General features: G+C 58.2%; 1 protein-coding gene across 9 annotated transcripts in view; it reads left to right on the forward strand.

Annotated features, from left to right (window-relative positions):
• PEPD (peptidase D) overlaps positions 1–17,739 on the forward strand; it is a 118,045-nt gene that overhangs the window by 11,905 nt on the left and 88,401 nt on the right. For all 9 annotated transcript variants that reach the window (XR_015549518.1, XR_015549519.1, XM_087421831.1 and 6 more), the window contains exons 4-6: positions 7,080–7,143; positions 13,534–13,581; positions 14,991–15,052. Coding sequence is in view for 7 of the 9 variants with exons in the window: in XM_087421831.1 (XP_087277957.1) it covers positions 7,080–7,143; positions 13,534–13,581; positions 14,991–15,052 (174 nt within the window). In the remaining 2 variants the exon portion in view is untranslated. The remainder of the gene's footprint in view (positions 1–7,079; positions 7,144–13,533; positions 13,582–14,990; positions 15,053–17,739) is intronic.

Consider the following 17,739-nt stretch of genomic DNA (forward strand, 5'->3'; position numbering starts at 1 on the left):
GAGCCTGGTGTGTACCTCCTCTGCCGTCTTGGGGTGAGGACTTCAGGCTCCCAAGTTGGCAACAGTTCTGCTCTGAGGCTGCTGGGCAGGATCCCTGGCCAGGGGCCTTTGGCTTCACTGTGAAGACTCGGCTTCAAGCAGAATCGGCAGCAGAAGAGAAGCAGGCCGTGCTTCCCCTGGCGGGCTGTTTTCCTGGCCCTGGGGAGGAAGGGCGGAGGGTGGACATGCCCCATGCAGCCGGCCTTTGGGGTGGGTGGCTGGGCTGCCACTAAGGTCCTGGCCCTCTCAGAGGCCCCTGGGGCAGACGGCATAAACTTTTTCCTGCTGCGTAATGAGCAGGTTTCCACTGGCCTTCATGCCTGGGTTAGCAAGGGCGCTGGAAGGTTGTGCTGCCTCCTTCCCAGAGGGAGGACGGGGCATTGGGCATGGCTGAGCCGGGGTACAGAGAGCCCTCAGAGGCTCCGCTCTGCCCCAGGCCTGGGTGGGGATGCGGAGGGGGTTCTGGGGAGGAGGCCGGCCAGGGTAGATGTGTGCTCTGTCCTCTGGACCTCTCTCCTGCTCTGCCACCGTGTGCCTTGTACTTGCTGAGAAATCAGCCTCAGGTTTGGCCTGGGGCAGGCTCTCCTCAGTCCATTCATCCTGGGCCCCTCCTCCTGCTATCAGCAGATCCAGGCCAGGAGACGTGGGTGCTCCTGGGAAGGTGGTTCCCACCCAGCTCTGGCCTCCCCATCCTGTTGTGTCCTTTACTTTTGACCTTTATTCTATTCCTGGCTGAAGCCTTAGGACTGCCCTGTTACAAAGAGGAAACGGGCTCAGCGTGGTAGTGTGGCCTGTGTGGGTCCCGTGGCCGGGTTTTGTGGGAAGCTTACCTGACAGCTCAGCGTGGCCTCTCCGTACAAGTCATGGGGCTTGTGAGCGGGTCTGGCCGCTGTTGGGGCCTCTGATTCCTTATCTGTGGAACCTCGACGATACTGCTCATGAAGCACTGCCAGGGCTGTAGTTACAGTGCTGGTCACTGTGGGGACAGGTACACTGTGACACTGAGATGAGGTGGTGAGAATGCCGGGGACAAGCAGATTGTAATGTCCCAAAATGGCCACAGCAATATTTGTGGCCATTCCCTATGGAGAGGTGGAATCTTTTCCCTCCTGCTTGACTCTGGTCAGGACCTGGTGACCCCGTCAATGTGTGAACCTGGCAGGGTCACTGCCTGACTTCTGAGGCTAGACTATAAAGTGCACTATGGCTTCCACCTGGTTCTCGCTCGTGGGACACTCACTCTGGAACCCAGTGCCATGCCGGGAGGAAGCCCAAACACGCCCGTGTGGAGAGACCACGTAGAGAGGAGCGGAGGCCTGGCTGACAGCCAGCACCACCCCCTAGAGCGGGTGACTCCAGGCCCCCGCCCTCAAGTCTTTCTGCTGAGGCCCCAGACCTCACAGCAGAGAGAAGCCATCCTCCCAGGACTCTGTCCCAACCCTGTCAGAGTCCGGGAACGTGGTAGATGGTTTCTCACTCCCCTGCGTGTCGGGGTGCTTTATTACGCAGCCCTGGTAACTGGAACAGCTGTGGGGAGGAGTTTCCTGGTGAGAGGTTAGATCTGGTCCTTTAAGCGGATTCTCCCAGAACCCTTCCTGCACCCTGAGGGACCACAGAGCTGTAGCCGCAGCCCTTCCTGGTGTGTGTGGGTTTTTTTTTGTGAGGAAGATCAGTCCTGAACTAACATCCGATGCCAATCCTTCTTTTTTTTTGCTGAGGGAGATTGGCCCTGTGCTAACATCCGTGCCCATCTTCCTCCACTTTATATGTGACACCGCCACAGCATGGCTTGACAAGCGGTGCGTCGGTGCATGCCTGGGATCCGAACCTGCGAACCCCGGGCCACCGCAGCGGAGTGCGCACTCAACTGCTTCACCACCAGGCCGGCCCCTGCTTCTTGTTTTGAAGAGCTGACTCTTGCGAGAAGTCGAGGAGTGCCTGTTCGTGGGTGGAGGGTGGACATCCTCCAGGGCTGTGGGTGGAGAGGCCTGGTCCCTGCCTTGGAGACCCCACTGTCCAGTGGGCAAACCCGAGCAAATCTGACCACGTCTCCCACGGCCACCATCTGGGGAGCCGAATGGCCCTTGACTTGAGGATTTAAAACCGAGGACCTGATTGGTCAGGGAACAGCTGTTGGCAGTTGGCTTTTCTGGAGCGTGATTGTCATTAATACAGAGTTCTGCACCTTGGCCAGGGCTGCATTTCATTCAGAGCCACTGTTAAAAGTTCTCCTTTAGTCTATCCCTGCTTTGCTGAGCCAGTGGATTGTCTAGTGCAGACATACGGGCTTGGGTGACCTCTGAGGGTACAGGTGGGTCTGCCCTGTTGGAAAGGCTCCGTGTGCACGCTGGGCAGGCCAAACCAGACTGAGCAGCCCAGTCCCGAGGGGCATTCGGGCCCCACAGCAGAGCTATTCTCCTGTCTCCTGCAGACCTGGCTCCCGCCCTGGCCACCCTGCAGCCCTTTCCCTTCCTCTACTGTGGTGTGACCCTCTCTGGTCCCCGTGTCTGAGTCTTGGAGGGAGAAGGCGGTGGGGAAGGGGTTGGTTGGTTGGGGCCGGAGTTGGGGAGTGGCCGGATCCGATGGTGTGGCTGTTTGCAGACACTCCTAATCGGTAGAGCTGGAGCGAGGCTGATGGGGTTACCTGGCCTTCACAATAAAACCCACCAGAAGGACGCTTGACCTTCAGCTGCTCAGCTTCCTCTTGAGTTGCTATCTGACGGCTTTTGGCCGTCTGGCAGATTCTGCCGTCCAAGTCGTCCAGGGAAGCAACACCCCCAGCTGTAGATCTGCCACTTCCATGTGAGCGCCGTTCCTGTGTCAGGGCTGCAGACGCCACGGGGCCTCTGGGCAGCCTGGTGCCCAGCCTGTCCCTCACCCCAGGCCCTTTTTGGGGTGGGAGTGTGGTAGCTTCTAATTTGTTTTTATTTGGAATCTTTGCTTACAAGAGTTTGGTGCCTCTTTAATGGGAGAGTGTTTCCTATCGTTTTTGTCAGGATCAGGCTTAGCCGATGGCAGCTTTGGCTGCCTGGGGCTCTGGGTCCTCTGAGCAGGCAGGAAATTGCCTCTGTGATCAACACCCTGGGTAGCTTCAGTGCCCACAGAGGGTGAGTGACTTGGGGCCAAGTTGGGGGACCCTCCCAGAACCTTTGCAGCTTTGCTGTGTTCTGTTTCCGTCCCTGGCTGAGACCCTGGGGCTTGGAATGTGAGACAGTCTGCCTGGCCTGGGCTTTGTAGGGAGCAGGGTCCCTATCCCACTGAGGGCACTGCCCAGGAGAGGTGTGAGTGAGACTCCAGGGCTGAGGACCAGGCTCTGAGCACTGCTCTTTTTGGTTCTGGAACCAGTGTGTGTGGGGGGAGGGGGGAGGAGCGGGGAGGGGGATAGTGTGTTTGGGGTGTGGTCTGTGTGTGGGGTGTGTGGGTGGGTGTATGTAGGGTGGGGTGTGTGTTGTGGTGTGTTATGTGTGGCATGTATATGTGGGGCGGGGTGTGTGTGGGGGGTGTTTGTGTATGGTGTGTCTGTGGGGTAGGGTATGTGTGGTGTGGGGTGTGTGTGTCATGTGGTATGTGTGTGTATGTGGGGCTGTGGCGTGTGTGCATGGTTTTTCAGAGCCACTGCCCCCCACCCTATACACACACCTGGGTCATGAGGACCAAGGCTGCCTCATCCTGTCTGGTGGCCTCGCGGCAGCTCTGTTTGTCTTCAGGGACAGGATATGGGGCACTAACAAGGGGCCAGGCCTTCCTGAGAAGGGCCGAGAGAATTCCTCTGGCTCTTACTCCAGGAGGTTTGCGGAGAGCCTGACCCGGGGCAGCCCGAGGCCTGGCTAGTCGGGCTCCTCCCCCTGGGCTGGGCTGACTGCGGGCCGTATTCCCATCACCTCTCCTGCCTGAGCCGCAGACCCTCCGGCCTGGCTGAGGAGGCCCCGCTGAGAAGTGCTGCCGGCCCGCTCCATCTACCCCTCACGGTGCCGTCTCTGGGATAGGCACCATGCTGCTTGCAGAGATCTGCTTCTCTCTGACGAGTTCTTGAACCGTGAGATGGTTGCTGGACTTCCCTTCCGGGGTGAGTGCCGGGCGTTGTGAGGGGAGCAGAGGGACAGGCAGCCGCATTGGTGTGGCTGAAGGCCGACTCGGCAGCTGGAAATGGATGGTGACGGCTGTAATTTGGCCTGTTACTTATTCATTAACTGCGTGCAGCTAGCCGGCAAGACCTGTGCATGGAAATTTCATTTTCCAGAGGGCTCCGCCGTGTCTGCGCCTTGGGCATCGATTTCACGTCTCCCAGCAGGAGGCCCCACCGGGTGTTGGTTCCTCTGCGTCAGCCCTGCCCTGAGCCCTGGGAGAAGACCCCTCTGACTCCTGCCCGGCCCAGCTGCCTGTGGGGGAGGCCTACACGGCTGGGTCCCTGGATGCTGGCCCCATCTCGAGGGCACGAACTCCTTGGAGTGGCTCGCTCGCTCCTCTTTCCTGCCAAAGCTGTCCCTTCCGTCTGAAGGGAGAGTTTCTGGGGTGAGGTTGGCTTCCCTGCTGACCCACCCTTTCCTGGTCCAGATGCTTCTGTTTGATCTCCCATATGGTGGAGCTGGCAGGAGCTGCCCTGCTGGACCCCAAACTCCAGCCAGGGCAGGGTGCAGGTCCTCCACATGGCCACTGCCACTGGCCCTCAGTGGGTGATAGCTCCCCAGGGACCTCTCCAGCCAGCTCCACAGGGCTAACGTGGACATGCCATTCCTCACGTCAGCCCCACCAAATCATGGCTGCCGAGCCTCCAGTGGCTGGCTTGGCGTGTTAGGCTGGCACATTTATCCCTTAGGGTGACATTTAAAGATTTTTACTGTAATTAGCCCCCAAAACATGAAAAATAAGTACTATTCAAACTTAATTATCTCTGCCCTTTAGAAAAGAATGACATACAAAATGCCAGAAAAGATGCTCACAGCTTTTCAGGTTCTCTCTGTCAAATGGTTATTCCTGTTGGGAACCAGGCCTGTGGCTGGTTGGGCCATTTTGGCCCTGGAGGCTCAGTGTGTGCTCTGGCTGGACTGTGCCATCTCGCTTCACTGAGGAGGGCAAAGGGCATTTGGTGGGGCTGGCACCTGCACTCACGTCCTCCCAGACATCAGGGCGGCAGCAGCAGGCTTTCCTGTGGGCTGGCTGGTGGCTCTTTGGCTCCTGTGGCAAGTCGAATGGCTCGTGGCTGGTAGGCAAGGGGTGGACAGGTGAGCACACAGCCCTGGGCCTGCCCACAGATCACGGCTGCCTTGTGTTCGCCTCGTTTATGCCCCCTCCTTCCCCCACCGCCTCTGGTTCCACACTCTTAAGATCTTGACCTCAGGCTGAGTACACGGAGATGTTCCCGGGTCCCAAGTCTCCCAGGTCTCTGCCGAGGCCTGACCACCAACACTCTTGGGCAGGGCAGTCAGAGTGGACGTGGTGGTGACGCTGATGGCCCTGCCGCTTAGCTTTCTGGCACGTGCTTTTGTGCACAGCCGCTGGGTCCGCTCAGTGCTGACAGTGTCACCACCTGGCGGCACCGGGTCAGCGAGCCCTCCGCGGTGAGCCCTGGGAGGGAGCCTCCAGCGTCTGGGTGAGGTGCTTGTTGTCAGTCCCTGCCCCGTAGCTGCTTCAGGCGTGCTAATGGAGGCACCAGACTCTGGCCATTTAACTTGTGAGTTCTGTCTCAAACGTGGAGGCTAGTGCGACTGGCTTGTGCAAATTTGATAAATGGCAGGAACTTGACACTCAGTGCCCACTGCAGAGAAGCAGGAAGGGACATAAAGCAGAGTGTTCTGGGGCCCTGAGCAGCCCGTTGCAGTGAGACCATCGTCTCCTCGGCTGGCTCGCCGCGTGTAAGCTCCCTGCTGCTGGTCGCCGAGGCCCACCCATCTGTCCCCGGTCCGTGCTCTGTGCTTCCTGGCCACAGTCTGGTCTGGGATGCTTGTTTGGGTTGGGTGGAGAGGGAAGTGGTGCAGGGCTTGGAGAGGGGACTGGGATTCTGTTTCCTGGGCAGTGATGCTGGTCCTTGGTGTCTCAAAGGCACATGGAGGTCGCTCTTTGAGGGGTCGTCTCCGAGTCCTGAAGTACTCCCCCTCCCTGTCCCCTCTGGGCCCCCCCACACTGTCCTTGGCACACCACCCCCTGTCATCTGCTCACCCTTGAGAAGCCAGGAAGCACCATCTGGAAACCATCTGCTGTTTTCTCCTGAGGCCTCTTTCGGATCTAACACTTGGTGACTAGAATACCGTGTGATCACAGGCAGGATGGGGGTAACCCTCCGGTGCTGATGCCCAGCGTGGGACGGTGCAGGACGTGTGTGTGCGTCATTAGATTTGGCTTGTGACACTCTCCCCCCATGCGGCTAGTGCTCCTCCTCTGTGAGCTCCGTCACCAGCAATGACATTGACTCATCTGCCAACCAAGGGGCTGGGGGTGGGGGTGGTGCTTGCTGGACCGGCCAGAACCCTGCCCAGTGCAGCCATGCCCAGGAGCCCTTTGTGAGCTGGGCCCCACCTCCTCCGCCCTGTGTCTCTGTGTGCTCACCTGCTCGTTGCTCAGGGATGGTGAGTAAGCTTGAGTGTTTCTCATCACTGTGAGTAATACTGATATTGACTTCTTTAAAATGTTAATTTTTAAACTTTCCTTCAAAGAGACTCCATGGGGGCCTGGGAGGCAGCTTAGTTCATGCCCCGAAGGTTGGGGTGTGCTGGCTGGCTGCCCGGTGGGCTCTCCCCAGCAGTGGAGGGAGAAGGTTTGTCTGCAGCTGCTTGCTGCAGGTGGCCGGGGTCACGGACTTGAAGGAGGAGCAGGAGCAGGGGTCGGCTGGGTGAGGTTGAGAGAGGCAAGTGTGGTTCAGTGGTCATTCCGTGGCCCAGTGCCCTTTGCCCCCCAAGTCTCTTGGGCAGACCTGCTTGGTGCCAGGTGCCAGCCAGGGCAGGGATGGCCCAGGGCTTCGTGGCCTGGGCTTTGGGGCGGGAAGGCAGCCTGTGCTGAGCCGTGGCCAAACTCTGACCCTGGCGTTCCTTGTGCTTCCCTTTGAGGATCCACTCCAAGGAGCACTTCAAGGAGAAGTACGCTGTGGACGACGTCCAGCACACAGACGAGGTCAGCAGCCGCCGACTCCTCTCTGAGCAGCTCAGGGCTTCCGGTCACCTGGTCACCTCTCTGCCCTGGATTCCCTCTTCTCCTGCGCCTACAGCCAGGCTGGATGTCCCAGGACGCCACCGCCTGGCCTTTAGCGCCCCCAGCAGTGCCCTGATTTGGAGACAGCAGACAGGAAGCATGCACCTCAGACCTCCCTGAGGAGGCCCCTCCTCTGCCTGGGCAGCGCCCCTGACTCAGGGGCTGGAAGTGTCTGGTACCTGGGTTGTGGCCGCTGAGCTGCACAGGGCGAGGACGTCTCTGGGAGGGTCTGATCAAGGTGCCCCCCAGGCTCGTTCTGGGCCGTCACGTGTCGGGATGCCCTCCCCACAGGCCCTCTCCAGCTGTCACAAAAGCCCCAGACTGCGAGAGGCTCGTGGGGTGGCGTGGGGTGGAGGTCCCCTGGCTTTAATCCACTTCCCGGCGTGGTTGCCCAGCGGTGTTGTTTAGCCTGGGTGGGTGTGTGACTGTCCTCCTGGGGCTTTGAATCTGTCCCGAATCCAGGCAGTCAGAGGGGCTGCCCCTGACGTCCGTGCTGATAGGCCAGGGCTACAGAGGGTGAGAGCATAGCTGTGTACCCCCATGGTCTCCCTGGGTGACCAAGGCCCCCCAACACTGCAGCCACTGCCAGGCACACAGGAGACCTCCCTGCTCCATCCCTGGGTGTTGTCACAATGCCATGCTCTGTGCAGATCAGTGCTGGGTAGAACAAACACCCAGAGGTCAGTGCCTGCTGCTCCAGGTCCAGCCCTGGTGTGGCAGGGTCAGCTGGACGGGGCCCTCCCGTGCCACGTTTCCCCAGATGGGGGTCACCTGTGTCTGTGCACTAAGAGCTGGGGGTGGAGTATGGAAGCAGCCAGAGGAGCCAGCCAGCCAGCTGGAGGCCGGCAGCTCCCCTTCCCCTGGACAGGACACAGATGTGTCGGGGAACGACAGCACCGGGTGACAGGCAGGTTCCCTGGGATCCTGCCAGACCCATCACTGTGAGGGACCAGTGTGTCTCAGCCCAGAGTTGGGGCCCGGCCTTCCCTGCTTGGGGACAGACAGCTCTCCTTGATGAACACGTGTGCCGGCCCCAGGTGGAGCGGCGTCAGTACCATCCTGTACACAGGCAGTTCTGCTGACCTGGAATGCCATGCCCACTTCTCTGACTGGCCGTATCCTGCCCATCCTCCAAAGCCTTGTGCCAGCCCACTGCCTCCCCTGCCAGCTTCGGCTCACACTGGTGCCCCTCCCCTGGCTCATGGGACCAGTTGTGGACTGGTGGACACTGGCTGGGTTCTGGTCTGTACCCTCCCCTTTACTGTCTTGTGTTTGTTACTAAGGCCCAGGTCTTTTTCCCAGATGTTATTCTCACACTCGCTGCCTGCCAGGTCCCAGGGATGTGAGGGCATCAGAGCTAGTTGAGACCCAGGGCTGAACTCAGCAGCTAGGGGCACGGTCTGGTGCAGAAGGTGACCAACTGCATGGGTGAGTGGTCACCGCAGTGTGGTGGTGCCTGGCTGGGAGGGCCTCAGCGGAGGAGTGCAGCTCACGCCCACAGGGCCACGGGGGCCTGTTTCTGCAGCACCTCCTCCTGGAAGGGGGGCTTTTGATGGATCTTTATGTCGTGTGATTTCAATACCAAGTTTTGGAGGCGACTCATAGCGTCTGAAGTCTGTTAATACACACGTGACCTGTTGTATTGATCTCTTTGGGTATAGGGTCTCAAATAGTCTGACGTTTATTCATGTGCCCCTGATGAGGTCATTTGCCACTTACCTCGTATTTCTAAGCACCAGAGAGGGAGGGACCTGCTCATCCGTAGTTCTCATTTTGTTCCTGACCCTCTCTAGCAGGCGTATCCCTCTGCTCCGTGAACTGCATCTTAACATATCGCCCTTTGGGACCTTGGCCTTCCAGGTCTGCTCGGTGTGACGCCTGGCGGGGGCAGCCTGGGCCCGGCCCTGGGGCACGTACCCGCCTCACGGGGACTCAGCCCACTGAGTCAGAGCGTCTCTGTGCCGCAGCCTGCCCACCTGCAGTCTGACGTTTTTGCTTTTATGACTGGGGGGAACTCAGCTCTACTGATACTGTGATTTCTGGGGAGAAGAAGGAGAACTGGTCTCCAGATGCAGTAAAACAGAGGAGGTCTGGAGTGTCAGAACAGAGAGCCCGTAATGATGTGTCGAGTTACAGCCCCCAGACCAGCTCGTTCAGAGTCTGTGTTTATGAAGCAGAAGGCTTCAGTGAGTTCAGAGGACAGACTCTCTTTCGGGTTTGGGAGCTTTTTGCAGCGCCCCGTCATCATCATTAATCAGTTTTGTCTGGTTCTTATTGGAAACGGGGGCTCCTGTTGACAATGGGAGAGGTGCTTCACCCGGGGGTGGCACCTGCGGGTTCCAGTAACATCGACATCTCACATGGATCGCCTGACCCCTCCCGCCCTGTCCCGTGGCGGGGCCACAGCTCTCACGCCATCACAGAGGAGGGCCGAGGCTTAGAGAGGTGAAGGGCCTCATCCACAGCCAGAGGGACCTGGGGCCTGCTCCATCATGGACGGTGACGGGAAGCCGCTTATGTCAGGGAAGGGCTCCCCAGGCCAGTTCTGCGGTGCTCAGCCCCATCGAACTTCCGGCAGCCTTGGCTATGGTGACAAATCACAGATGGGAACCAGCTGTTACTGTCTCTGAAAGAAAGCAGGAAGGCCCCACCCCAGGCCGTGGCTGATCACTATATATCACATGTAAAATGCAGGCGTCTGAGGTAGCACACCTGGCTCTCCAGTTCTCCTCCTCCCCCTCCATGATCCTCAGTTAATTATTGAGAAGGTAGAGTGAAGGTTGCTCCCCTGAGAAGGGGGCACTCAGGAGGACCTCGAGAGCTGCTTCAAGGTGTTGCTGTTAAGGCACAGTGCAAAAGCTGGTCTTCATAACAGGTGAGAGCTGGCGGGTGAGACATTTTGTGCGCTTGCCCTCTCCTTCGTGGCACCGGGGTTGCCAGCTCAGATGCAGGCAGGATGGTTGTAGGAGAAACCATTGTGGCAGCACGGGGATGGATGCTGCCGCCTCTCAGCCTTGCTGTGGAGAGGCATCAGGGAGTGGTGGGGTCTGTGGTGGAACCTCTAAAGGGACAGCCACTACGTGGGACCGCTGGCCCAGGGTTGCGGGGTACTCTGATTGTTCAGGAATAGCTGCAAATCCATGTTGTTTGTGATCTTTCTTGATGTTTAAGTTTTAGAATCAAATTCAAGTATTTAAGCACATTGCCAGCCACCAGTGTGCACCCCTGTTTCAGACTGCCAGGAAAGCCATTTTGAACAGCTTTGGGGCTTGCAGGGTGAAGCCCAGCTCCCTGGACTAGTGCAGGCTCTTGACAGCACTGGTCAAGGATCGTCCAGCCTCTTGCTCTGGATCGTCACCCATGAAGAGTGGTCTACAGGCCTGGGTAGGTCCCTGAGCATGAGGGTGCATGAGGTGTCCACAGGAAGCCTCTGATTTTCCCCAGGGGAGGGGACAATGTCCTAGGGGGGACTTGTCCACAGGGCTCTGATAAATTCTGTGTGTGCCATCCACCTCGACCTGCCAGAGGGCCGGACCGCCTGGGAGATGGATGCTGGCCGTGGCATGGAGCAAGGCAGGGGCTTTAACAGGTGGTTTGTGAGGGCCGATGGGTCCCCAGTGACCGTGCTCCGTGGAAATGAGGCCCTGTGTTGACAGAGCTGTGCCTTCCTGTGCGCCAGAGCTGCATTTTGAGCTGGTGACACACAGCCACGCTGTGTCCCCTTTATTTCTGAGGCTCGGAATCAGGATGTCCTGATGAGAATGTGGCACTAATGGGTCTCCGTGGGGAAGGGCGGATGGAGCTGCCAGGCTGGGGAGGTTTGCAGCCGCAGGGGTAACCAGGGCCCTCTCAAGTGGTTGTGATCAATAAAAGATGCTATTGCCCTACCAGGACTGGCAGACGCCCGGCCTGCTGTGGGTCGAGCCTCAACCGCTCTGTGTGTCCCGCAGCACTGGGAGGGCTGCCTTGCCCTCCATTATTCCTAACCAGCACCTCTTGAGTCGTTGCCAAGAGAAAACCATCAGCCGGCACGTTTGTTATCCTCCCCTCTCCCAAGGACAGTAGCACACACAGTCCCCGAGTGCCTGGTGCTCTGGCGCGGCTGCCATAATTGACGGATCGTTCTGTGCTGATGAATGTCGACCCTTCACGTCCACGGAACAACACGCCCAGGGCCCAACACATCTCTTTCCTTTTAATGAGCTTCCCCCTCCAGGGGGGCCTGGGGGAGTGGCCGGGACTCAGCCAAGCCACACAGAGGCCAGGGATTCAGTCGTTCTCAAAGCAGTTACTGAGTGAATGTGGAGGGTCCTGGGAGATGGAGCCTCAGGCACGGCTGGTGGGAGGGTGGTTGGTACATATGGAGGGACATCTGGCATGAGCATCAAAAACCTTGACAGAGGATATGGCTTTTCACCCAGCAGTTTCAGATTCGTTTTTGTTTTTTATTTATTTTATTTTTGTGTGTGTGTGTGAGAAAGATTAGCCTTGAGCTAACATCTGTGCCCATCTTCCTCTACTTTATATATGGGATGCCGCCACAGCATGGCTTGATAAGCAGTGCCTGGGTCTGCACCCGGGATGCAAACCTGCGAACCCTGGGCCGCCAAAGCGGAGTGTGCAAACTTAACCACTACGCTACCAGGCCAGCCCCTCAGATTTTTTTTTTTAAAGAAAATAAATTTTTTTGTCATAAGGAATTTATTTTAAGGAAATAAAGGCTTATATAAACATGTTCATCAGAGTTATTTATAATGGTTAAATCATTACAAATGATTTATATCCAATAGAGGAATGGATAAATAGGTTACATTGTATCTGTATATCTGTGAAGAGAGCCTTGTACAGCCATAGGTTCAGCTCTGGGCTTTGCTCTTGTTTAGCTGTGGACCTGGGCAGATTCTCTGACCCATAAGCCTCCCTGGTGAAGTCTGGACATTCGCAGCACAGACTTCGTGGGCGGTTAGACGAGACGACGTCTGAAGGGACTGACACAGGCCGTCGTCAAGGGCCTGTTGGGGGTTTACCATGCCAGTGGTGGTGACTGGTAAGATGGCGTGTTTGAGGAACATTTAATGGCAGGGAATAAGTGAAGTGTGGAGCTTCATACGATCCAGATGTCATTACAGGTCTCTGTTTCTGTGTGCAGAGAGAGAGAGTCTCGGGATGGGACTGTAGGTGTATTTTCTCTTTTTATAGTTTTCCATATCTTCCAGGTTTTCTCTGGGAGTCTCTCGGTATTAAAAAGCATATATATATGCATATGTCAAAACTTATCAAAATGTGCACTTTGAGTACATGCAGAGTAGAGTATGTCGGTGATAGCTCCATGAAGCTGTTCACACAGCAAACAACAGATCCCCTTAGTCTCGCCTGGGTGGGATGTTAGAGTTTAGGGTGGAGTAGGGGGGAGGGGCAAGGGCTGCAGAGAGGAGACTGTTCTCTGGCCCAGGGGGCTCAGATACAGTAGGGGCTGCGGTCGCCAAGACGCAGGATGGACTGAGGGGTGGGGGCCAGGAGAGGAAGAACGTGCTGCCACCAGGGTGGTTGGCACTCGTGGGTGCAGATCTCATGGCTCCTGCGTGTGATGGGCGCTTTGCCAAGGGAATGATGGCTGTCGGTGGGGCAGTAGAGGAGGGAGTGGACGAGCCTGCCTGGAGGCCAGGGGCCTGCATCCTGAGTATGAATTGAGGAATCAGCTAAGGTGGGGAGAACGCATTCCAGACAGGGGTGAGAGCCCAAGCAAAGGCACAGAGAGATCAGCTTGCAGGGCACACTGAGTCAAGGGGTTGGGGGAGGAAGCAACCAGCATGCAAGGGCGTAGGGCCTGAGTGGGCCGAGGTGGAGGGGTGGAGAGTGGAGAGGTGGGGTAGGGGCCAGAGGGTGGGGTTGGGGGCGGCCAACTCCGTAGTCTAGGACATGAGTGGGCGGCGGGGAGGAAGGTGTCTGCCCTGGAGATGGGAGGCTGGTGAGGCCAGTGCCCGAGAGGTTGCTGGAACGGGTCTTTCAGGAGGGACTTGGCAGGAACCACCGAGGTGCTGACCTTGGAGGGTAGGCGGGTCTGGCCGTTCGGAGTCCGAGATCTGTGTGGGGCCTGGAGGCAGGGCAGCATGTGGGGAGTGTGCCAGGTTCAGGTTTGAGTCCCTCTCTGCCCTGAGAGCTGCGTGGCTTTCAGAAGTCCTTTGTCCTCTGTAAGCGTTACTTTCCCCTTCAGCAGGATGGGGACAACATCACCGCCTGTTTTAAGGATCTGCTTGATAAATCACTTCTTTGTGGTTGCTCTAAAGTGGATTTTTCTGTTTGACCTTTCAGATCGCCAGTGTCCTGACGTCCCAGAGCCCGTCTGTTGTCCTCACCTTGGTAGGTGGTTGGTGTCGTGGGACCAGGCAGAGTTCGGGTACGGGGAGGGCTGTTAGAGGGCCGCCCACCCCTGCAGAGGTCGGGCCGTGGTGGGGGTTGGGAAACCAAGAGGAGCTCTCCTTGCTGATAAGCAGGGACATCTTCTCAGTCTGAACGGCTGAACGCGTCCAGGACTGTGTCCTCGATTCTCCAGTCTTTCTGGGATGTGCTGTGTCCTGTCGTGAGGCCGCCGTGGACAAGACACCACACCTACTCCAAGGGTTAAAACCCGGCTGGAGGATGTGTTCAGGTCAGGCTGAGCTCCTGGGATTTGTGGGTGCAGAATAGCAATTTGCTTCCACCCTGTGTCTCCTCTATTGTTAATAGAATTTGAAAAACACACCCTTGGCATCTGCCTGTGAGGTTGCTGGGCTGTGTGGTGTCAGATTTTGAACCCGGGGCACTGAGTGACCAAGGGCCTGCCGCAGCGTGAGCCAGGCGGGGTGCATGGTGGGCCCCTTGTGGCCTGGCAGGGCCGTGGGGCCCTCGGGCTGTGAAAAGGCTCCAAGAAGAAGCCTGCTTTCTTGCCCTTCTTTGGCCTTGGGGAGTTTCCAGTACGAAGAGTCTACAAGCCTCTTCCCTCCCAGAGTCACCCTTCTCTCCTTTGTTAATCGATTTTTACAGAAATAGTTTTCCTTGGTTATTTTTTTAGCACTTCACGCAGTCACGCTCTTCCTCGCTGCTGCTTTGATGGCTGAGCAGGAAGGTTATGTTAGATGATTGTGGTCACAGATGGTCCAATGTGTTTTATTCGGGGGATCCAATTCGACATCGACCTGAAGTTCTGGAGGAAGAAGGGCCGATTTAAAATGCCCTGCCTCTCTGGGGATGGCACGTTTTTCTCTGAATCCCTTGTTTTGTCCCTCCTCCTATCTGACTTCCGCTTGTGGTCTCCTTACAACTAGGGAGAGGAGAGGAATGTAACACAGGGTCCTGGTGTCACCGAGAAAGGCCTTGCCTGCCTCAGCCGTGTCCTACCCGCATCCTGGAAGCCTGGGTTTGACAGTGCTCTGTAGGACACTGTCTGTGGGGAGGTGTGCGCACATGCGTGCGTGGAAGATGGGCCAGCCTAGGAGGGCGCGTTGGTTGGGGGTGCCTGTGCCCAGGCAGTCTGACTGGTGTCAGCAAAGGGCTCTGGGGGAGGAGGCCTTGTGTTCCTGCTTTTCAGGCTGCAGCAGGGACGGGAGGGCCTGCGCTCCTGCTGGGGCCTGGCTTGGGTTACCCGAAGGCGGAAAGGGATGGGTTGGCTGGGCTGGGGTGAGGGCTCCTGGTTCTTCCCCGGTGCTGAGCCTGGCTGGAGGAGGCTGGCCCTCCCGTGCGGGCTGTGGGGACGCCTTATCTGGGCTCTCACACTCCCTCTCTTTCCCCAGCGTGGCGTCAACACTGACAGTGGCAGTATCTGCCGGGAGGCCTCCTTCGATGGCATCAGCAAGTGAGTCCTGGGGCCCTGGGGCCTGTCTTTCTCATTCTCCACCAGGTCACATCTTCACCAGCAGGCCTTGCCCAGTCTACAAACTAGACGCGAAATACACAAGCAGGAGGGCGCTAGAAAAGGAGAGAGATTGGGCATTTCAAGGAAATGCTTAGAAAAATAAATTGCCTAAATTCAGTTCAATCTTTACTTTAAGGAAGGGACACCACTTCTCTGTGGCGCTCCGTAATGGAGGTCCAGGCCCCCGAGTGCATAGGGAGCCCTGGCCCGGGTGCATGCCCAGGTGGGTGGCTGTCTTCCCTCCAGAGACCTGCTTGGTGCTCTTTGTTCTGATCAGCCCCCTCCCCTCAGTCCTAGCCCACTCTCAACAATATTCCCCTGTGGTCCCTGCTGCCCCAGCCCCAGATAGGGGCCCCCTTACCTGCCCTCATTCCCCAATTTAGCTCCAGGCCAAGCCCCAAACCCCGTTCCCCCTTCCCGGCCGCTCCAGGCAGAAGGGCAGGTGTTGGGCGCAGGGAAAGCAGCGCCCGCCCCGCCCCTCACGCCCTGGCCCCTGGAGGGTGCTGCCTGCCAGCCGTGCCTGTGTCCCTGTGCTGGCTGGTGACTGGCCCTGGGGGTGGTCTGTGGGCCTGGAGGCTGCAGCAGATGAGCCCTTGAGGGGAGGCACCTGCTCCCCCCGGGCTGCTGAGTGGGGACAGCTCCCAGCCCCTCCCCCACCACACTGCGTCCTCTGTCGTCCTTTGGTGGATGAGGCAGTGGCAGAGGAAGCGCCTTATAGTTATGTATGAGCGTGAGCCACGGGAGTTTGTGCGTATGTGTGATGTAGGGTGATTAGGAAGGATTACGAGCTCATAAATATGTATCACTTCCCCCAGTGATGAGAGCGATGGGGCAGGGGGGCGGGTATCAGCTTTGTTTCCTTTCATTGCACAGATCTCCTCATCCTCTTGGGAGTTTCCCCAGAGTGGCCGTGCCTCCCACACCGTGGTGATTAGCCCGGCCCAGCTGGTTGAAATGCTGGCCACTGAGCCGCTGTCTTTCCTGGGCCCTTGAGGGGGCAGGGGGGGGCGCATCCTGCTGTTGCTGCCTCTCCTGGGCTGAGACCCCCTGGTGCCCCCAGCACTGCCAGGTGTTGGTGCTGGTGCTCTGGTGCCCTGCTCACCTGCCTGGACCAACGCCACAGAATGTCTCTACTGTCCCAGTCCCATGGGCCAGCCCCTCCCACCCGTGAGGAGGGCCCTGAGCTGGGAGGAGGGAACCCTGGCGGCTGCCACACCGCCTGGTATGACCTTAGCGGAAATTGCCCTCTGAGCCTCGGCTCCCCCACGTGTAGCATAGTGCTGCTTGGGCTTGTTATGGGGATGAGATGAGACCGCACTCGCTCATCTGGAGCCAGGCGTGGAGCTGGTGCTTAGTAAGTGGTTGCCCACAAGCAAAGCACCATAGAGCTCCAATGCCCCTCCGGGCTTCATTGTTCCCATCTGTGCAGTGGGCCAGGTGGACTGCAGACTCACTGATTACAAGATTCCTGGATGTCAGTGAGCTGTGGGGTCTTTCCTTGCCCCCTCCAGAAGTCTCTGCTGCAGAAGACCTCCTCAGCACGCTGGGAACAGGTCCAGCGGTGGTGTAGTGGGTGTGGTTCCTTCAGTGGGAGCTCAGGATGTGGCCCCTGGAGCAGAGCTCTTCTGGCTGCTCCCTAAGACTTCTTGGAGAGAGGTGGGGGTGGGGGTCCCAGGGACATCGTCACTGTGTATGGGCACTGGAAGCCAAGGCCTCGTCCCCACCCCCTGGGAGGAGTCCTGCTCTGAACCCGACCTCTCCCTCCGCTAAGCAGACCCCAGCCTCTGTCACCTGTTGCTCCCGGAGTCCCCATGGCCCCTGCCAAGAGCCCAGAGGAGCCTGTGCTCGGCCAAACCCCCATCCCACTGGATCAGCATTAGGGGGCTTTTTAGGAGAGCTAAGGACTGCCTTAACTTTGCACACTCTCCCCAGACACTGGGCTGGTCCCCTCCAACCCGTGGTCCAGTCCAGAGCAGGACTGACCATGGGGTGCTCCCCAGGCCCCTCAGTGCTGGGCTGGGCCTAGAGCCTGACCCCGGCGGGTGCTGGGGGAGTTTGTTTCCACACCCACGTGTCGGGCTGAGTTTTCTGACTTGGCTGATGTACTGCAGGTGAGAGCCCTGTGTGTCTCTGCTTTGGGGTCCCCTGGCCTGCTTGTGGTACTCACTCCTCTCCCATCTCCTCCAGGGCTCGTCCCCTCATACCTCCCCTCTGGGCCTTGCGTCCCCTGTGGCACCCTTCATGTAGTTCTGTCCTCAGGGGTTGCTCCATTTGGGTGCTCCCACCCCGCACGCCATAGGTGCTGACCTCGGGCCACCTGCCTGCCCTTCCCTGCGGAAAGTCATGTCTGTATTCCCTGGGTCTGGGTGCAGCTCAGCCGCCTGCCCCCCACCCACCCCCCTGCCAGCACCTCAGCTCTGCCACCTCCGGGCCTCTGTGCCTGGCTGGGGACACCCTTGTCCTCAAGGGCCTCTGTGGCTCCGTGACCTCGTTCACCTGCCTGCTGTGAGCATCTCCAGCTGTTTGCTGGGGATAATAATAGCCCGGTTCCTAAGTAAGATGAATCTTGCTGTCGTCCCACTTTCCAGTGTGCAGCTGCCTCCATCACTAGTCGCTTCTCACTGCCC

The sequence above is a fragment of the Ceratotherium simum genome, chromosome 33 (genome assembly GCF_057802395.1).
Source record: "Ceratotherium simum simum isolate JZ-2026a chromosome 33, ASM5780239v1, whole genome shotgun sequence".
In the NCBI taxonomy this organism is placed as follows: Eukaryota; Metazoa; Chordata; class Mammalia; order Perissodactyla; family Rhinocerotidae; genus Ceratotherium; species Ceratotherium simum.